The sequence below is a fragment of the Cherax quadricarinatus genome, chromosome 62 (assembly GCF_038502225.1).
Source record: "Cherax quadricarinatus isolate ZL_2023a chromosome 62, ASM3850222v1, whole genome shotgun sequence".
Lineage (NCBI taxonomy): Eukaryota > Metazoa > Arthropoda > Malacostraca > Decapoda > Parastacidae > Cherax > Cherax quadricarinatus.
In genome coordinates this window covers 25,193,816-25,217,198 of record NC_091353.1, presented here as the reverse complement: position 1 = coordinate 25,217,198, position 23,383 = coordinate 25,193,816, and the positions used below count along the sequence as shown (strand labels likewise).

Here is a 23,383-nt window from a genome sequence, read left to right as displayed (position 1 = left end):
TACAAGTACATGTACAAGGTATACAAGTACATGTACAAGGTATACAAGTACATGTACAAGGTATACAAGTATATGTACAAGGTATGCAAGTACATGTACAAGGTATACAAGTACATGTACAAGGTATACAAGTACATGTACAAGATAAACAAGTACAAGTACAAGGCATACAAATACATGTACAAGGTATACAAATATATGTACAAGGTATACAAGTACATGTACAAGGTATACAAGTACATGTACAAGGTATACAAGTACATGTACAAGGTATACAAGTACATGTACAAGGTATACAAGTACCTGTACAAGGTATACAAGTACATGTACAAGGCATACAAATACATATACAAGGCATACAAATACATGTACAAGGTATACAAATACATGTACAAGGTATACAAGTACATGTACAAGGTATACAAGTACATGTACAAGGTATACAAGTACATGTACAAGACATAAAAGTACATGTACAAGGTATACAAGTACATGTACAAGGTATACAAGTACATGTACAAGGTATACAAGTACATGTACAAGGTATACAAGTACATGTACAAGGTATACAAGTACATGTACAAGGTATACAAGTACATGTACAAGGTATACAAGTACATGTACAAGGTATACAATTACATGTACAAGATATACAAGTACATGTACAAGGCATACAAGAACATGTACAAGGTATACAAGTACATGTACAAGGTATACAAGTACATGTACAAGGTATACAAGTACATGTACAAGGTATACAAGTACATGTACAAGTTATACAAGTACATGTACGAGCGATACAAATACATGTACAAGGTATACAAGTACATGTACAAGGTATACAAGAACATGTACAAGGTATACAAGTACATGTACAAGGTATACAAATACATGTACAAGGTATACAAGTACATGTACAAGGTATGCAAGTACATGTACAAGGTATGCAAATACATGTACAAGGTATGCAAGTACATGTACAAGGTATACAAATACATGTACAAGGTATACAAGTACATGTACAAGGTATACAAGTACATGTACAAGGTATACAAGTACATGTACAAGGTATACAAGTACATGTACAAGGTATACAAGTACATGTACAAGACATAAAAGTACATGTACAAGGTATACAAGTACATGTACAAGGTATACAAGTACATGTACAAGGTATACAAGTACATGTACAAGGTATACAAGTACATGTACAAGGTATACAAGTACATGTACAAGGTATACAAGTACATGTACAAGGTATACAAGTACATGTACAAGGTATACAATTACATGTACAAGATATACAAGTACATGTACAAGGCATACAAGTACATGTACAAGGTATACAAGTACATGTACAAGGTATACAAGTACATGTACAAGGTATACAAGTACATGTACAAGGTATACAAGTACATGTACAAGGTATACAGACCATAGTTGACATCAGTGACATACTTCTATATATAAAGTCACTTGTTATGCTGAGCATTTCCCGCAAATTAGGTCAGTTTTGTCCCAGGATGCGACCCACACCGGTCCACTAACACCCAGGATGTGAACCACACCAGTCCACTAACACCCAGGATGCGACCCACACCAGTCCACTAACACTCAGGATGCGACCCACACCAGTCCACTAACACCCAGGATGCAACCCACACCAGTCCACTAACACCCAGGATGCGACCCACACCAGTCCACTAACACCCAGGATGCCACCCACACCAGTCCAGTAACACCCAGGATGCGACCCACACCAGTCCACTAACACCCAGGATGCGACCCACACCAGTCCACTAACAATCAGGATGCGACCCACACCAGTCCACTAACACCCAGGATGCGACCCACACCAGTCCACTAACACCCAGGATGCGACCCACACCAGTCCACTAACACCCAGGATGCGACCCACACCAGTCCACTAACACCCAGGATGCGACCCACACCAGTCCACTAACAATCAGGATGCGACCCACACCAGTCCACTAACACCCAGGATGCGACCCACACCAGTCCACTAACACCCAGGATGCGACCCACACCAGTCCACTAACACCCAGGATGCGACCCACACCAGTCCACTAACACCCAGGATGCGACCCACACCAGTCCACTAACACCCAGGATGCGACCCACACCAGTCCACTAACACCCAGGATGCCACCCACACCTGTCCACTAACACCCAGGATGCGACCCACACCAGTCCACTAACACCCAGGATGCGACCCACAGCAGTCCACTAACAACCAGGATGCGACCCACACCAGACCACTAACACCCAGGATGCGACCCACACCAGTCCACTAACACCCAGGATGCGACCCACACCAGTCCACTAACACCCAGGATGCCACCCACACCAGTCCACTAACACTAAGGATGCCACCCACACCAGTCCACTAACACCCAGGATGAGACCCACACCAGTCCACTAACACCCAGGATGCGACCCACACCAGTCCACTAACACCCAGGATGCGACCCACACCAGTCCACTAACACCCGGGATGCCACCCACACCAGTCCACTAACACCCAGGATGCGACGTATGTAGACAGCCTGTACTGTCTGCACAGACAGCCCATGCTGTCTGCCAGCTTAGTTCATATTTCGCGCTATGCTGGTGCTGCCACCTAGGCCTTGCCACTTCAGTATGCCCAGACTTGCCTCGCGCTCACTCACACAGCGGCCTGGCATCAACACACAAGTACTCCCAGCTGTCTCTCGTGGGCATGGCCCTGCCAGGGCCATGGGCACAAACACACAAGCCTGTGTAACCCAACACTAGTTATCAATAAACAAAGAAGCCTCCGAAGACGTATATCATTTAACCACCCGCTACCAGAATACCAAATAGCCCATAATAAATGGTGACAGCGGTGCTTGCAGCAGTTGTGTTTGCCTGGAGAGAGGGAGGAAGAGGTATGAAGTCATCTTCACTTCATCACCCTACACAAGAAGCATCCGTCTCTCAACGAGTTATCCTGATGTCGTGTCTGCATGTTTGAGCATCCAGACACAGGTACAAGCAGGATCCAGCCGAAATTTGTCGAATTTCTTCGAGAATTGTACGTGGCGTCCCAGTGACTCCATGCTACAGTGTCCCACGCTGTTTCTCAAGTCACGTGTTCAGCGTCACTTGTATGTTGCTGTTGTTGTTCAGCTCAGCACAGCTGTTTCAGCAAGCCAGAGGTGAGTTTTGTGGTGATTTCTGCGTCCAGTGTGAGCTTCTCCACGTGTTTGTGGGTGGAGGAGGAGGAGGAATGGCCAGATGCCTGCCCTGCCATACACTCACGCACGCTCCTCGCCACCAGCCTACCATACACTACTCACCACTGCCCACTCCCTCTGCTGTGTTTTCTGCTGTTTTTCATATGAATTCATTGCCAGTGCTGTGTATCCGAGTGCCCGAGGCCACTCGAAGCTACGTGGATCACGACGTCACGTGGGTGTGGGCGATGTCACGTAGACCTACAAAGCCACGTGAGTTACCAGATGTCCCAGGCCTCATGCTGTGGTCTGCTGCCCGCATCACATCGACGCCACCCACGACGCTGCCCGACTTCATGACGTCACGATGTCTGCTGACGTCACCTCACGATGTCTGCCTGACGTCACCTCGAGATGTCTGTTGACGTCACTGCTGTTGACGTCACCTTGCGACATCACGCCTGACATCACATGATGTCAACATCGAGTGTTTCTAGTAATTATTTCAGTATTGTCGAGAAGACTGAGAGAAGATATATGTCGTGTGTTAATTAATTCCTCTCAGTCAGTGTTCTCACATGTTAGTGTACCGTATGTACAGCGGTGTGTTTTTAAAGTTTCCGTGTGTCCAGTGAGGTCTGTGGTCAGACCCTTGAGTTGCACCATTGTGTTGTCACCCGTGTGACCAGTGTGTTTGACAGCTGATTACTCAGCCCTGAGCGTATGAGCCCTCTTGTACAGAAAGCTTTTATGCTCGTCGCTCGTGATGTTCTGTAGAATCGTACCTGCTACGATTCCCATCGAGATTTGTTTCACTTCACCTCCAGACCGTCAGAGTGCAGTTATATGTAGAGAAACAAGTCTGGGGACGCTTAGGCTAACCTCTGCTATAACTCCAACTGTCGAGAGAATGACACGCTGTGTCAGCCTCGTGTCACAAGCTTCAGTGAGCAGCCTGCACATAGAAGATGTCACTTTGACTGCTAGCTCTCTCACTGCAGTCTGGTGTATGATGTTACGACTCCCAGATGTTTCGCCCAGTCGTCTCTGCCACGACTCGCTCCACAACTTGCTCCACGCTCGCCGGCAGTGACAGCCCAGCGACAGTACCAGTCGTGAAGTGTCCTCCTGAGTCGCTTGCCAGAAGTCCTGCCCAGTTGCCGAGTTTTGTCGACGCCTCACTCGAGGGCACCAGCATGTCGTGCCCCAGGTTGAGTGAAAACCTGCAGCGACTCCTACGATGTCTGCTTCACCGTTCCAGAGGAGACCGTACCCTGTTATGTCACAGCTCAGCCGCAGCGATGTCTCCCGTGTTTCAGTATCTGTCCAGACGCAGGAAGTCGTGCAGTGATGCCCATCGACGCTCATTGCCTTTGACCACGATGTTTAGCACACCCCATGTTTTTTTCTTCCCTCCCTGTAGGAAGTTTTTTTTCCATGTCCATATGTATATATATGTTTTTATTTTGTGTTCTGTGCCCTGTTCCTACGAGAGAGAGACCGAGTTTCTTTTACTACCAGTATTGTCGCGTCGGGACGGCGCGCGGTAGGTGGCCGAGCATATGTAGACAGCCTGTACTGTCTGCACAGACAGCCCATGCTGTCTGCCAGCTTAGTTCATATTTCGCGCTATGCTGGTGCTGCCACCTAGGCCTTGCCACTTCAGTATGCCCAGACTTGCCTCGCGCTCACTCACACAGCGGCCTGGCATCAACACACAAGTACTCCCAGCTCTCTCTCGTGGGCATGGCCCTGCCCGGGCCATGGGCACAAACACACAAGCCTGTATAACCCAACACTAGTTATCAATAAACAAAGAAGCCTCCGAAGACGTATATCATTTAACCACCCGCTACCAGAATACCAAACAAGCCCGTTATAGATGCGACCCACACCAGTCCACTAACAACCAGGATGCGACCCACACCAGACCACTAACACCCAGGATGCGACCCACACCAGTCCACTAACACCCAGGATGCGACCCACACCAGACCACTAACACCCAGGATGCGACCCACACCAGTCCATTAACACCCAGGATGCAACCCACACCAGTCCACTAACACCCAGGATGCGACCCACACCAGTCCACTATCACCCAGGATGCGACCCACACCAGTCCACTAACACCCAGGATGCGACCCACAGCAGTCCACTAACACCCAGGATGCGACCCACACCAGTCCATTAACACCCAGGATGCGACCCACACCAGTCCACTAACACCCAGGATGCGACCCACACCAGTCCACTAACACCCAGGATGCGACCCACACCAGTCCATTAACACCCAGATTTTACTGCTGGCCAGTGTGTTTCAGGGGTCACTTGGTTGGGTGAACATGTACAGCAGGTGTAAGGAAACACGCCCAATGTTTCTACCTGTGCTGGGAATCGAACCCGGACCCTAAGCGTGTGAAGCGAGAGTTATGCCTTCTAGGTCACGGACAGACCGAAACGTCGTCATAAGTTTCTCTTATTTACGAGTTATTTGTGCATAATACCGTCGACAATGTTATTCCATTAAACAATGAGGCACTGCTAACAGTTCACTTGATCAATTATTACAAGAGATTGTCGTCGTAGTGTTATATTATGACTGCTTCACTTACAAGTATAACATGTTAATAACTTAACAGATAAACTAACATTAAACAATGTCCAGTATAATTAGATCGATCATGTTGATATCTGGTGTTCACTAACATTCTGTGATGTATTAATTACGTTTCTGACGTTAAAGACCTCGCTGAATGACGTATTACTACTTTACTGTCCCGTAGCTTGGTTGGTAGCGCACTCACCTCACACATTGAGATCCATGGTTCGATCCCCGGTACGGGTGAAAACGTTTGAACGTGTTTCCTTAAGAACATAAGAACATAAGAAAGAAGGAACACTACAACAGGCCTACTGACCCATGCGGAGCAGGTCCATGTCCCCCCCCCCAGATTAGCCCAATGACCCACCCAGTCTGGTCACCACCACTCAAGGAAGGAGCACTGCACCAGACCCAGCACCACAAGCTAGTCAGGTCCAACTCACACCCACCCACACCCACTCATGTATTTATCTAACCTATTTTTAAAACTACACAACGTTTTAGCCTGAATAACTGTACTCGGGAGTTTGTTCCACTCATCCACAACTCTGTTACCAAACCAGTGCTTTCCTATATCCTTTCTGAACCTGAATTTTTCCAACTTGAAACCATTGCTGCGAGTCCTGTCTTGGCTGGAAATTTTCATCACACTATTTACATCCCCTTTATTTATTCCTGCTTTCCATATATACACCTCAATCATATCCCCCCTAATTCTACGCCTTTCGAGAGAGTGCAGATTCAGGGCCCTCAGTCTATCCTCATAGGGAAGATTTCTGATACATGGGATCAAACCATACCACGGGTGGGGTTTGATCCCGCGGTCAGAGAGTCTCAAAACTCCAGACCGACGCGTTAGCGACTGTCTGGAGTTTTGAGACTCTCTGACCGCGGGATCAAACCCCACCCGTGGTATGGTTTGTTTGCAATCGTGTCATTACGATTTCGTGAGACATGGGATCAGTTTTGTCTTCCTCCTCTGTACGTTTTCCAGTGCATTTGCATACATTCTGTTATATGGTGACTAGAACTGGGCAGCATAATCTAAATGAGGCCTAACCAAGGATATATAGAGTTAAAGGACAACCTGAGGACTTGATTATCAAATGGTATACAATACCGACAGGTTGGTAGATAAGACACATAGGCAACAGTTCGGCAACTTTATTCCGAAGCGTTTCGCCTACACAGTAGGCTTCTTCAGTCTAGTACAGAAAGTAGGAAGGAGAGGTAGAGATGTGAAGACGATGTAATCAGTCCATCACCCTTGAAGTCGTAGATTTGAGGTTGTCAGTCCCTCAGCCTGGAGAATTTCTGTTCCAAAGTCTGGAACTAACTGAAGATCAAGTGACAGTGTTGAGACTTAAATACTGTCGGAAGGAGAGGTGCAGAGTAGTAGTAGTGAGAATGTAGCCACTGGGAGGTCACTTCCCTCTCAGATCAAACAATTCTCACTTGAAAAGGTTGTCCAGTGTGTTTTCTCTTCTGTACCAAGATACCATTGTGTTGCAGTGTCTGACAGAGAGATTATCAAATGGTATACAATACCTACAGGTTGGTAGATAAGACACATAGGCAACATTTAGGCAACTTTATTCCGAAATGTTTCGCCTACACAGTAGGCTTCTTCAGTCGAGTACAGAAAGTAGGCAGGAACAGTATTTAAGTCTCAACACTGTCACTTGATGTGAAGAGGAGAGACGTAGAGGGAGATGAGAGATAAGGTGTGGGGGGTGTATTAGAAGTTTAATGAAATATGCGGATTTTACTGAAATTAAAGGCATTGTGTGAATATATTTTAAAAGAATGGATTGAGTAAGCATATCTAGGCTTAAATTCTCTCTATGGTAGAACTGAGTGATGGTGTTGAGGTAGAGAGAGAGAGAAGGTTAGTTCGTGGGACTGACCTGAGATTATTATCTGAGGTAAGTCAGATAGGCCTCGCCAGGCAGTCCTTGCCAGTCGCCAGAAATGACAGAGTCTACCTATGTTGTATAAAAAAAAATGTATTTGTTGTATTGTATTACCAGAAATTTGTTATGTATGAAAATGTGTATTATTGAGAATTTATGTAATGAAGTAAATGTATTATATTAAATGGAAAACAAATGAAGGTAATATTGTGTGTTAGTGTTATCTTGTTGACTTAATGAAGGTAATATTGTGTGTTAGTGTTATCTTGTTGACTTAATGAAGGTAATATTGTGTGTTAGTGTTATCTTGTTGACTTAATTTAAGTTAACAAAGATACGGACGTATCTTTGTTACCTACACTACCCACATCGGCGCTAAACCGCTGTTCAACACCAAGAATAACAATAACATCTCCCACCACTAACATATGACCGAAGTAGTGTCTCCCACCACTAACATGTGACTGAAGTAGTGTCTCCCACCACTAACATATGACCGAAGTAGTGTCTCCCACCACTAACATATGACCGAAGTAGTGTCTCCCACCACTAACATATGACCGAAGTAGTGTCTCCCACCACTAACATATGACCGAAGTAGTGTCTCCCACCACTAACATATGACCGAAGTAGTGTCTCCCACCACTAACATATGACCGAAGTAGTGTCTCCCACCACTAACATATGACCGAAGTAGTGTCTCCCACCACTAACATATGACCGAAGTAGTGTCTCCCACCACTAACATATGACCGAAGTAGTGTCTCCCACCACTAACATATGACCGAAGTAGTGTCTCCCACCACTAACATGTGACTGAAGAAGTGTCTCCCACCACTAACATGTGACCGAAGTAGTGTCTCCCACCACTAACATGTGACCGAAGTAGTGTCTCCCACCACTAACATGTGACTGTGAAGTAGTGTCTCCCACCACTAACATGTGACTGTGAAGTAGTGTCTCCCACCACTAACATATGACTGAAGTAGTGTCTCCCACCACTAACATGTGACCGAAGTAGTGTCTCCCACCACTAACATGTGACTGAAGTAGTGTCTCCCACCACTAACATATGACCGAAGTAGTGTCTCCCACCACTAACATGTGACCGAAGTAGTGTCTCCCACCACTAACATGTGACTGAAGTAGTGTCTCCCACCACTAACATGTGACTGAAGTAGTGTCTCCCACCACTAACATATGACTGAAGTAGTGTCTCCCACCACTAACATATGACTGAAGTAGTGTCTCCCACCACTAACATATGACTGAAGTAGTGTCTCCCACCACTAACATGTGACTGTGAAGTAGTGTCTCCCACCACTAACATGTGACTGAAGTAGTGTCTCCCACCACTAACATGTGACTGTGAAGTAGTGTCTCCCACCACTAACATATGACTGAAGTAGTGTCTCCCACCACTAACATATGACTGAAGTAGTGTCTCCCACCACTAACATGTGACTGAAGTAGTGTCTCCCACCACTAACATGTGACTGTGAAGTAGTGTCTCCCACCACTAACATGTGACTGAAGTAGTGTCTCGCACCACTAACATGTGACTGAAGTAGTGTCTCGCACCACTAACATGTGACTGTGAAGTAGTGTCTCCCACCACTAACATGTGACTGAAGTAGTGTCTCCCACCACTAATATGTGACTGTGAAGTAGTGTCTCCCACCACTAACATGTGACTGAAGTAGTGTCTCCCACCACTAACATGTGACTGAAGTAGTGTCTCGCACCACTAACATATGACTGAAGTAGTGTCTCCCACCACTAACATGTGACTGTGAAGTAGTGTCTCCCACCACTAACATATGACTGAAGTAGTGTCTCCCACCACTAACATGTGACTGTGAAGTAGTGTCTCCCACCACTAACATATGACTGAAGTAGTGTCTCCCACCACTAACATGTGACTGAAGTAGTGTCTCCCACCACTAACATATGACTGAAGTAGTGTCTCCCACCACTAACATGTGACTGTGAAGTAGTGTCTCCCACCACTAACATATGACTGAAGTAGTGTCTCCCACCACTAACATATGACTGAAGTAGCGTTTCCCACCACTGACATGTGACTGAAGTAGTGTCTCCCACCACTAACATGTGACTGAAGTAGCGTTTCCCACCACTAACATGTGACTGAAGTAGTGTCTCCCACCACTAACATGTGACTGAAGTAGTGTCTCCCACCACTAACATATGACTGTGAAGTAGTGTCTCCCACCACTAACATGTGACTGAAGTAGTGTCTCCCACCACTAACATATGACCGAAGTAGTGTCTCCCACCACTAACATATGACTGTGAAGTAGTGTCTCCCACCACTAACATGTGACTGAAGTAGCGTTTCCCACCACTAACATGTGACAGTGAAGTAGTGTCTCCCACCACTAACTTAAATTGCCAGGCATACCATCTAAAGGGGACAAAAAGATACAAAACATCCAGGCCATGGGAAAACCTGGGTAGCCACAGCCACTCAAGAGGGAGAGGTTTTTTAGTGCCAGGAAGGAAAAAAAAACTGGCAGGAAATGGCAGAAATCGTACACCAAATCCAGTCATTCCTGGAGTGGAACCACAGTCGATGGCCTCCACTCCAAACCAACAGATACAGATACTAATGCCGGAAAAAAAAATCCCCCCCCCCAGTACCAACAATACCACCAGTCCGATAACATTCTTCTTTGCAAATATACAGGGTCTAAAGCCAGCAACAAACAACAAAATACCTTTCATCCGTGGACTGCTTGCAGAGGCAAAGGCAATGTTCGCGGCTTTCACTGAGACCCACATAAAGGATCACTTGGACAATGAAATATGGATCCCAGGTTACAACCTATACAGATGTGACAGAGTGAACAGGCAAAAGGGGGGGGGGGGGGGTTGGCCTGTACATTGCAGAGTCACTTGTTTGCACAGAACTGCTTAATGCCTCAAATGACGTAGTGGAAGTTTTAGCAGTAAAGGTCGAGAACCAAAACCAAGTCATTGTGGTAGTCTACAAGCCTCCGGATGCAACATCCCAGCAATTCCAGGAACAGCTGTTAAAAATTGACCACTGTCTGGAAAATCTTCCAGCTCCTGCACCCAACATCTTGCTCCTGGGGGATTTCAACTTAAGGCACCTAAAATGGAGGAATATAGCAAATAATATTGTTGCAGTAATAATACCAGGAGGCAGCTCTGATGAAAACTCACACTCACACGAGCTTTTAAATCTCTGCACAAAATTCAATTTAAACCAGCAAATAATAGAGCCTACTAGACTGGAGAATACACTAGACCTCATATTCACTAACAATGATGATCTGATAAGAAATGTCACCATATCAAAAACAATATACTCAGATCACAACATAATTGAGGTTCAGACATGTATGCGAGGAGCCCCAGACCGACAAAATGAGACTAGTCACGAGGGAGCATTCACCAAATTCAACTTCAATAACAAAAACATAAAGTGGGACCAAGTAAACCAAGTCCTAACCGATATAAGCTGGGAAGATATACTAAGCAACACAGACCCAAACTTATGCCTAGAACAGATTAACTCGGTGGCACTCGATGTATGCACAAGGCTTATTCCTCTAAGAAAAAGGAGGAGTAGATGTAAAATAGAAAGAGACAGGCGCTCCCTTTACAGGCGACGGAAAAGAATAACAGAGCGGCTAAAAGAGGTCAATATATCTGAAATGCGCAGGGAGACACTGGTCAGAGAAATAGCAAGCATCGAACTTAAGCTAAAAGAATCCTTTAGGAGTCAGGAATCGCGGGAAGAACTGAAAGCTATAAATGAAATCGAAAGAAACCCAAAGTATTTCTTCTCCTATGCCAAATCAAAATCGAGAACAACGCCCAGTATTGGGCCCCTACTTAAACAAGATGGGTCCTACACAGATAACAGCAAGGAAATGAGTGAGCTACTCAAGTCCCAATATGACTCAGTTTTTAGCAAGCCGCTAACCAGACTGATAGTCGAAGATCAAAATGAATTTTTTATGAGAGAGCCACAAAATTTGATTAACACAAGCCTATCCGATGTTATCCTGACGCCAAATGACTTCGAACAGGCGATAAATGACATGCCCATGCACTCTGCCCCAGGGCCAGACTCATGGAACTCTGTGTTCATCAAGAACTGCAAGAAGCCTTTTCCATCCTATGGAGAGGGAGCATGGACACGGGGGTCGTCCCTCAGTTACTAAAAACAACAGACATAGCCCCACTCCACAAAGGGGGCAGTAAAGCAACAGCAAAGAACTACAGACCAATAGCACTAACATCCCATATCATAAAAATCTTTGAAAGGGTCCTAAGAAGCAAGATCACCACCCATCTAGAAACCCATCAGTTACACAACCCAGGGCAACATGGGTTTAGAACAGGTCGCTCCTGTCTGTCTCAACTACTGGATCACTACGACAAGGTCCTAAATGCACTAGAAGACAAAAAGAATGCAGATGTAATATATACAGACTTTGCAAAAGCCTTCGACAAGTGTGACCATGGCGTAATAGCGCACAAAATGCGCGCTAAAGGAATAACAGGAAAAGTCGGTCGATGGATCTATAATTTCCTCACTAACAGAACACAGAGAGTAGTCGTCAACAGAGTAAAGTCCGAGGCAGCTACGGTGAAAAGCTCTGTTCCACAAGGCACAGTACTAGCTCCCATCTTGTTCCTCATCCTCATATCCGACATAGACAAGGATGTCAGCCACAGCACCGTGTCTTCCTTTGCAGATGACACCCGAATCTGCATGACAGTGTCTTCCATTGCAGACACTGCAAGGCTCCAGGCGGACATCAACCAAATCTTTCAGTGGGCTGCAGAAAACAATATGAAGTTCAACGATGAGAAATTTCAATTACTCAGATATGGTAAACATGAGGAAATTAAACCCACTAACATATGACTGAAGTAGTGTCTCCCACCACTAACATGTGACTGTGAAGTAGTGTCTCCCACCACTAACATGTGACTGTGAAGTAGTGTCTCCCACCACTAACATGTGACTGTGAAGTAGTGTCTCCCACCACTAACATGACTGAAGTAGTATCTCCAACTAACATGTAGTGTCTCCCACCACTAACATGTGACTGTGAAGTAGTGTCTCCCACCACTAACATGTGACTGAAGTAGTGTCTCCCACCACTAACATGTGACTGAAGTAGTGTCTCCCACCACTAACATGTGACTGAAGTAGTGTCTCCCACCACTAACATATGACTGAAGTAGTGTCTCCCACCACTAACATATGACTGAAGTAGTGTCTCCCACCACTAACATGTGACTGTAGACCACTAACATGTAGTAGTCTCCCACCACTAACATGTGACTGAAGTAGTGTCTCCCACCACTAACATGTGACTGAAGTAGTGTCTCCCACCACTAACATGTGACTGAAGTAGTGTCTCCCACCACTAACATGTGACTGAAGTAGTGTCTCCCACCACTAACATGTGACTGAAGTAGAAGTAGTCTCCCACCACTAACATGTGACTGAAGTAGTGTCTCCCACCACTAACATGTGACTGAAGTAGTGTCTCCCAAGTAGTGTCTCCCACCACTAACATGTGACTGAAGTAGTGTCTCCCACCACTAACATATGACTGAAGTAGTGTCTCCCACCACTAACATGTGACTGAAGTAGTGTCTCCCACCACTAACATGTGACTGAAGTAGTGTCTCCCACCACTAACATGTGACTGAAGTAGTGTCTCCCACCACTAACATGTGACTGAAGTAGTGTCTCCCACCACTAACATGTGACTGAAGTAGTGTCTCCCACCACTAACATGTGACTGAAGTAGTGTCTCCCACCACTAACATGTGACTGAAGTAGTGTCTCCCACCACTAACATGTAGTAGTGTCTCCCACCACTAACATGTGACTGTGAAGTAGTGTCTCCCACCACTAACATGTGACTGAAGTAGTGTCTCCCACCACTAACATGTGACTGAAGTAGTGTCTCCCACCACTAACATGTGACTGAAGTAGTGTCTCCCACCACTAACATGTGACTGAAGTAGTGTCTCCCACCACTAACATGTGACTGAAGTAGTGTCTCCCAGTAGTGTCTCCCACCACTAACATGTGACTGAAGTAGTGTCTCCCACCACTAACATATGACTGAAGTAGTGTCTCCCACCACTAACATATGACTGAAGTAGTGTCTCCCACCACTAACATGTGACTGTGAAGTAGTGTCTCCCACCACTAACATGTGACTGAAGTAGTGTCTCCCACCACTAACATATGACTGAAGTAGTGTCTCCCACCACTAACATATGACTGAAGTAGTGTCTCCCACCACTAACATGTGACTGAAGTAGTGTCTCCCACCACTAACATGTGACTGAAGTAGTGTCTCCCACCACTAACATATGACTGAAGTAGTGTCTCCCACCACTAACATGTGACTGAAGTAGTGTCTCCCACCACTAACATAGTGTCTCCCACCACTAACATATGACTGAAGTAGTGTCTCCCACCACTAACATGTGACTGAAGTAGTGTCTCCCACCACTAACATGTGACTGAAGTAGTGTCTCCCACCACTAACATGTGACTGAAGTAGTGTCTCCCACCACTAACATGTGACTGAAGTAGTGTCTCCCACCACTAACATGTGACTGAAGTAGTGTCTCCCACCACTAACATATGACTGAAGTAGTGTCTCCCACCACTAACATGTGACTGAAGTAGTGTCTCCCACCACTAACATATGACTGAAGTAGTGTCTCCCACCACTAACATGTGACTGAAGTAGTGTCTCCCACCACTAACATGTGACTGAAGTAGTGTCTCCCACCACTAACATATGACTGAAGTAGTGTCTCCCACCACTAACATGTGACTGAAGTAGTATCTCCCACCACTAACATGTGACTGAAGTAGTATCTCCCACCACTAACATGTGACTGTGAAGTAGTGTCTCCCACCACTAACATGTGACTGAAGTAGTGTCTCCCACCACTAACATGTGACTGAAGTAGTGTCTCCCACCACTAACATGTGACTGAAGTAGTGTCTCCCACCACTAACATGTGACTGAAGTAGTGTCTCCCACCACTAACATGTGACTGAAGTAGTGTCTCCCACCACTAACATGACTGACTGAAGTAGAAGTAGTCTCCCACCACTAACATGTGACTGAAGTAGTGTCTCCCACCACTAACATGACTGACTGTCTCCCACCACTAACATGTGACTGAAGTAGTGTCTCCCACCACTAACATGTGACTGAAGTAGTGTCTCCCAAGACTGAAGTAGTGTCACCCACCACTAACATATGACTGAAGTAGTGTCTCCCACCACTAACATATGACTGAAGTAGTGTCTCCCACCACTAACATGTGACTGAAGTAGTGTCTCCCACCACTAACATATGACTGAAGTAGTGTCTCCCACCACTAACATATGACTGAAGTAGTGTCTCCCACCACTAACATGTGACTGAAGTAGTGTCTCCCACCACTAACATGTGACTGAAGTAGTGTCTCCCACCACTAACATATGACTGAAGTAGTGTCTCCCACCACTAACATGTGACTGAAGTAGTGTCTCCCACCACTAACATGTGACTGAAGTAGTGTCTCCCACCACTAACATGTGACTGAAGTAGTGTCTCCCACCACTAACATGTGACTGACTGAAGTAGTGTCTCCCACCACTAACATATGACTGAAGTAGTGTCTCCCACCACTAACATATGACAGAAGTAGTGTCTCCCACCACTAACATGTGACTGAAGTAGTGTCTCCCAAGTAGTGTCTCCCACCACTAACATGTGACTGAAGTAGTGTCTCCCACCACTAACATATGACTGAAGTAGTGTCTCCCACCACTAACATGTGACTGAAGTAGTGTCTCCCACCACTAACATATGACTGTGAAGTAGTGTCTCCCACCACTAACATGTGACTGAAGTAGTGTCTCCCACCACTAACATGTGACTGAAGTAGTGTCTCCCACCACTAACATGTGACTGAAGTAGTGTCTCCCACCACTAACATATGACTGAAGTAGTGTCTCCCACCACTAACATATGACTGTGAAGTAGTGTCTCCCACCACTAACATGTGACTGAAGTAGTGTCTCCCACCGCTAACATGTGACTGAAGTAGTGTCTCCCACCACTAACATGTGACTGAAGTAGTGTCTCCCACCACTAACATTTGACGGAAGTAGTGTCTCCCACCACTAACATATGACTGAAGTAGTGTCTGAAGTAGTGTCTCCCACCACTAACATGTGACTGAAGTAGTGTCTCCCACCACTAACATATGACTGAAGTAGAGTCTCCCACCACTAACATGTGACTGAAGTAGTGTCTCCCACCACTAACATGTGACTGAAGTAGTGTCTCCCACCACTAACATACTGAAGTAGAGTCTGTGACTGAAGTAGTGTCTCCCACCACTAACATGTGACTGAAGTAGTGTCTCCCACCACTAACATATGACTGAAGTAGTGTCTCCCACCACTAACATGTGACTGAAGTAGTGTCTCCCACCACTAACATATGACTGAAGTAGAGTCTCCCACCACTAACATGTGACTGAAGTAGTGTCTCCCACCACTAACATGTGACTGAAGTAGTGTCTCCCACCACTAACATGTGACTGAAGTAGTGTCTCCCACCACTAACATGTGACTGAAGTAGTGTCTCCCACCACTAACATGTGACTGAAGTAGAGTCTTCCACCACTAACATGTGACTGAAGTAGTGTCTCCCACCACTAACATGTGACTGAAGTAGTGTCTCCCACCACTAACATGTGACTGAAGTAGAGTCTCCCACCACTAACATGTGACTGAAGTAGAGTCTCCCACCACTAACATATGACTGAAGCAGTGTCTCCCACCACTAACATGTGACTGAAGTAGTGTCTCCCACCACTAACATGTGACTGAAGTAGTGTCTCCCACCTCCCACCACTAACATATGACTGAAGCAGTGTCTCCCACCACTAACATGTGACTGAAGCAGTGTCTCCCACCACTAACATATGACTGAAGTAGTGTCTCCCACCACTAACATATGACTGAAGTAGTGTCTCCCACCACTAACATATGACTGTGAAGTAGTGTCTCCCACCACTAACATGTGACTGAAGTAGTGTCTCCCACCACTAACATATGACTGAAGTAGAGTCTCCCACCACTAACATATGACTGAAGTAGTGTCTCCCACCACTAACATGTGACTGAAGTAGTGTCTCCCACCACTAACATGTGACTGAAGTAGTGTCTCCCACCACTAACATATGACTGAAGTAGAGTCTCCCACCACTAACATGTGACTGAAGTAGTGTCTCCCACCACTAACATGTGACTGAAGTAGTGTCTCCCACCACTAACATGTGACTGAAGTAGTGTCTCCCACCACTAACATATGACTGAAGTAGTGTCTCCCACCACTAACATATGACTGAAGTAGTGTCTCCCACCACTAACATATGACTGAAGTAGTGTCTCCCACCACTAACATATGACTGTGAAGTAGTGTCTCCCACCACTAACATGTGACTGAAGTAGTGTCTCCCACCACTAACATATGACTGAAGTAGTGTCTCCCACCACTAACATGTGACTGAAGTAGTGTCTCCCACCACTAACATATGACTGTGAAGTAGTGTCTCCCACCACTAACATGTGACTGAAGTAGTGTCTCCCACCGCTAACATGTGACTGAAGTAGTGTCTCCCACCACTAACATGTGACTGAAGTAGTGTCTCCCATCACTAACATGTGACTGAAGTAGTGTCTCCCACCACTAACATGTGACTGAAGTAGTGTCTCCCACCACTAACATGTGACTGAAGTAGTGTCTCCCACCACTAACATGTGACTGTGAAGTAGTGTCTCCCACCACTAACATGTGACTGAAGTAGTGTCTCCCACCACTAACATGTGACTGTGAAGTAGTGTCTCCCACCACTAACATATGACTGTGAAGTAGTGTCTCCCACCACTAACATGTGACTGAAGTAGTGTCTCCCACCACTAACATGTGACTGTGAAGTAGTGTCTCCCACCACTAACATGTGACTGAAGTAGTGTCTCCCACCACTAACATGTGACTGAAGTAGTGTCTCCCACCACTAACATGTGACTGAAGTAGTGTCTCCCACCACTAACATGGGACTGAAGTAGTGTCTCCCACCATTAACATGTGACTGAAGCAGTGTCTCCCACCACTAACATATGACTGTGAAGTAGTGTCTCCCACCACTAACATATGACTGAAGTAGTGTCTCCCACCACTAACATGTGACTGAAGTAGTGTCTCCCACCACTAACATGTGACTGAAGTAGTGTCTCCCACCACTAACATATGACTGTAGTAGTGTCTCCCACCACTAACATGTGACTGAAGTAGTGTCTCCCACCACTAACATGTGACTGAAGTAGTGTCTCCCACCACTAACATGTGACTGAAGTAGTGTCTCCCACCACTAACATGTGACTGAAGTAGTGTCTCCCACCACTAACATGTGACTGAAGTAGTGTCTCCCACCACTAACATATGACTGAAGTAGTGTCTCCCACCACTAACATGTGACTGAAGTAGTGTCTCCCACCACTAACATGTGACTGAAGTAGTGTCTCCCACCACTAACATGTGACTGAAGTAGTGTCTCCCACCACTAACATGTGACTGAAGTAGTGTCTCCCACCACTAACATATGACTGAAGTAGAGTCTCCCACCACTAACATGTGACTGAAGTAGTGTCTCCCACCACTAACATGTGACTGAAGTAGTGTCTCCCACCACTAACATGTGACTGAAGTAGTGTCTCCCACCACTAACATGTGACTGTGAAGTAGTGTCTCCCACCACTAACATGTGACTGTGAAGTAGTGTCTCCCACCACTAACATGTGACTGAAGTAGTGTCTCCCACCACTAACATGTGACTGTGAAGTAGTGTCTCCCACCACTAACATATGACTGAAGTAGTGTCTCCCACCACTAACATGTGACTGAAGTAGTGTCTCCCACCACTAACATGTGACTGAAGTAGTGTCTCCCACCACTAACATGTGACTGAAGTAGTGTCTCCCACCACTAACATGTGACTGAAGTAGTGTCTCCCACCACTAACATGTGACTGAAGCAGTGTCTCCCACCACTAACATGTGACTGAAGTAGTGTCTCCCACCACTAACATGTGACTGAAGTAGTGTCTCCCACCACTAACATGTGACTGAAGTAGTGTCTCCCACCACTAACATATGACTGAAGTAGTGTCTCCCACCACTAACATGTGACTGTGAAGTAGTGTCTCCCACCACTAACATGTGACTGAAGTAGTGTCTCCCACCACTAACATGTGACTGAAGCAGTGTCTCCCACCACTAACATGTGACTGAAGTAGTGTCTCCCACCACTAACATGTGACTGAAGTAGTGTCTCCCACCACTAACATATGACTGAAGTAGTGTCTCCCACCACTAACATGTGACTGTGAAGTAGTGTCTCCCACCACTAACATGTGACTGAAGTAGTGTCTCCCACCACTAACATGTGACTGAAGCAGTGTCTCCCACCACTAACATGTGACTGAAGTAGTGTCTCCCACCACTAACATGTGAATGAAGTAGTGTCTCCCACCACTAACATATGACTGAAGTAGTGTCTCCCACCACTAACATGTGACTGTGAAGTAGTGTCTCCCACCACTAACATGTGACTGAAGTAGTGTCTCCCACCACTAACATGTGACTGAAGTAGTGTCTCCCACCACTAACATGTGACTGAAGTAGTGTCTCCCACCACTAACATGTGACTGAAGTAGTGTCTCCCACCACTAACATGTGACTGAAGTAGTATCTTCCACGACTAACATGTGACTGAAGTAGTGTCTCCCACCACTAACATGTGACTGTGAAGTAGTGTCTCCCACCACTAACATGTGACTGAAGCAGCGTCTGGCAGGTGTGTCACAACACTGCTTCATATCTTCTGTGATGGCAGCAAGGCTAGTACTAGGGGGTCAGCAAGGCTAGTACTAGGGGGTCAGCAAGGCTAGTACTAGGGGGGTCAGCAAGGCTAGTACTAGGGGGTCAGCAAGGCTAGTACTAGGGGGTCAGCAAGGCTAGTACTAGGGGGTCAGCAAGGCTAGTACTAGGGGGTCAGCAAGGCTAGTACTAGGGGGTCGGCAAGGCTAGTACTAGGGGGTCAGCAAGGCTAGTACTAGGGGGTCAGCAAGGCTACTAGTAGGGGGTCAGCAAGGCTAGTACTAGGGGGTCGGCAAGGCTAGTACTAGGGGGTCAGCAAGGCTAGTACTAGGGGGTCAGCAAGGCTAGTACTAGGGGGTCAGCAAGGCTAGTACTAGGGGGTCTTGTGGTTGGTTACTGTGGGGTGACGAGTCTCACTTATAGATAGACAAAGTCAGCAATTTCTTGTTCCCAGGATAGGCTCTCATTATTTCATGCTCTACGAAGATATTATAGTTTACCTGTAAGAAAACATTATTAGGCACAAAAGAAAGTCACCCAATTTCCCATATTTAACCAATAAGAGTCGTACAGTGCCTATGTATTATGAGGTAATGAAGTTTGATCTGAAGAAGGGAAGATAGCTCACCTTCCTTAGGTCAAGAGCCCTTTAATAATGATAAAAATAACAGCAATAATAATGGAAATTCTTCTTCAGGAAGGTGTATGGTTTACTTTCTGCTCAACTGGTCATCACCTTCGGCATTGTAGCCATCTTCATCTGGGTGCCGGAGGTAAAAACATTTGCCAAGACGAACACAGCAGTGTTTTGGTCTGCCTTCGGCCTCATGTTTGCCTGGTTCCTCACCCTTCTTTGCTGTGGTGACCTGAAGAGGAAGACTCCTTACAGCTACATCGCTTTGGTCAGCTTCACCATCTGCCAGGGATTCTTGCTGGGTTGTATCGCTGCATACTACGAGGCCACGGAGGTGGCAGCAGCCATTGGTATCACTATTGCAGTGACTTTGGCGCTCACCATATTTTCCTTCCAGGTTCGTTGTTGTCAGTTTTATATTTATTTTATGCTGTACAAAGATAATGTACTTTACATGTTGGAAAAGATTATGCAAATGGATTTCGGTCAACATGAAAAATCAACACAAATGCATATTATAATGGGATCCTTTATTGTCTTACCTTTCACCCAACAGCGAGTAACGTACTCGTTACCCAGATAAATCTCTTTGTGACTTGATAAAGCCCACTGTGTGGGCGAAACGTAGTCAATAAAGGAAAGTATTATACTGCTGCTGTGTTTATTTTTCCATCGTGTCTGTATTTTATACCTATTATCTCCAGGAAAATCTCCCTTACCCAATTTCCCACATTAAACCAGTAAGAGTTACAGCGCCTGGCTGGGGTATCTTCATACCCGTAAACTATTGGAAAGACACTTGTCCACAATTTTGGATACTTATTGAAGACAGTGTTTCGCCACGAGTGGTTTCATCAGTCCTGGACATAACGTCTCTAATTAATATCCAAAAATGTAAATAAGTGTCCTTTTCCATCGCAGTCACTTTGTATGGAGGTCCTGTATTAACATTTTTTTTTCACATCACTATCTTTTCCTTGAGATTTAACGTAATCACGTAATATATTTATCATGTAAGACAATGCTCAGTGATAACTCACATGGAGACAGAAACTCAGAAGATTAATTCATCTGTATATTTCGACCCTCTTCATCGGATGAAGAAGATCCCAGAAGAGATCCATATGGGTTATTATTGAGCATTTACAAGTGCTCATTATACTTCACATGTAAGACTCTATACCACAATTCATCTTCTAAGTTTAACCTTTTTCACCCAAACAGACCAAATGGGACTTCACTGTATTAGCCGGGCATCTGTTAGTGCTGTTTGTCTGTCTCCTCACGTTTTCCATTTTTGCGGTAATCTTCAGGAGCAGGGTGCTGAGACTGCTATATGCTTCCCTGGGAGCTCTATTTTTCTCACTGTATTTAGTAATCGACACTCAGCTCATCCTAAGAGGCAGACACATGCTGGCCTTCACATCTGGAGAATACGTGTTTGCCACACTCAATTTATACCTGGACGTAGTTAACCTCTTCATGTTTATTCTCATATTTTTTTCAGGCAGCACAGATTAAATAACACTATCTTATCAAGGTCAACTACTACATTAGTATAGATGTCGTTCTTATCTTTAATATAGTTTCTTACTAAAGCAAACGCAAATTAATATAAATTTTAAAACTGTATGCTGTCAGCTGTCTTATAAAGCTCCTCTCTACGATACAATTTTTTCGTAATCACGGTAGTAAACAGGTGCATGGAATATTGAGTAGCAATTACCATGAAGGTGTTTCCATGCGCTGTTCAATTTTGGATGTACTCTTTTCAAATCTTTTATTAAAAATTGCACTTTATATATGAGCGTTATGGGAGAGCTTACTATTCGTATTTAGATTAGTACCCAAGCAACCTAAACCATATTGAATCTCATTTGCTGCTAACATTCCTGTTCCCATGATAATGTAGCCATCGTGAGTCATACCACATTGCTGCATTGAAATTTAAATAAGCATTTTAAGCAAGTTTTATGTCTGAGTATATTTTTTTTTATTTTTTTAGTGGGCATATTCTGTAAATAAAAGTATATAAAATCGTAATGTGCGGATTTCTGCAAAGCTTTGCTAGAATTCAAGTCATATTTGATAGTGCTCGTCCTCAAATTGCGTGATTTTCACTGTTACTGTGTGCTAAACTAGACTTACTACATTAAATTACTGTTTTCATAAATAATATTGTCCATATTAAAGTTGAGAAAGTCACTAGTCGTTATCAGAAAATATAAGTAATCACCTTTTGAGTTTCTGTGAATCATATACAGTAACGTCACTTAGTCATGCGGCACCGTCATCCTTGGTGCGAAAAAAATCTGTAAATCACAACGCCTTGGTGACTACCAGTAGGTTGTCAACACGTTTCGCTCGTCATTTATTATAATAAAATACTAAACAAAATACAATATACTGCAATACTTCCACACCTCTCTTGTTACAAGTACTGTATATATAACTATATATACAAGTATATATCTGTACAAGTAGTACAGATATATACTTGTATATACTAGTGTATGTCACCTGTTCAGGTGACATACACTAGGCTCTCTTATTAATTTATTCTATATAACCTTGATTTTTTAGGGAAATGCAATTAAGAAGGGTTGATCTGAAATTGAACAGCATGTCAGAATGTCTTCATAATACATGTTATTGAATGTTAGATGAGAGGTGAGGTGTCAGACCATATTCTTTACACATCAGAGCAAAACACTATAAATTATGGTGACTAGGGAACTAATGGTAGTGTCGGTGAAAGGACACATCTGTAACTAATGTGACATTTTGTGGCAACGTTGCACTCTCCAGCTGTTATGGCTTGACCAAGAATGAAACGTTGCCACGATAAAATGTCACAGTAGTTGCATCTGTGTCCTTTTACCTAATATATTGTCAGTAATTCTACCATTATTAATAATTATAGTGTAGTAGTTCTTTATTGATGCAATGTTTCACTCACTGTTGAGTGATATTGAGAGATACATATATAGTCATCAAGGATGCTTGAGAGATGCTCCTGCAGTCAGGAAACAC

The 23,383-nt window shown here is 44.8% G+C and overlaps 1 protein-coding gene across 1 annotated transcript in view; it reads left to right on the top strand.

Annotated features, from left to right (window-relative positions):
• Nucleotides 1-21,871, top strand: part of LOC128698801 (protein lifeguard 1-like) — a 77,622-nt gene extending 55,751 nt beyond the window's left edge. The window contains exons 2-3 of the mRNA XM_070098526.1: nucleotides 20,414-20,747; nucleotides 21,575-21,871. Coding sequence (XP_069954627.1) covers nucleotides 20,414-20,747; nucleotides 21,575-21,871 — 631 coding nt within the window. The remainder of the gene's footprint in view (nucleotides 1-20,413; nucleotides 20,748-21,574) is intronic.
• Nucleotides 21,872-23,383: the final 1,512 nt, after the last annotated feature.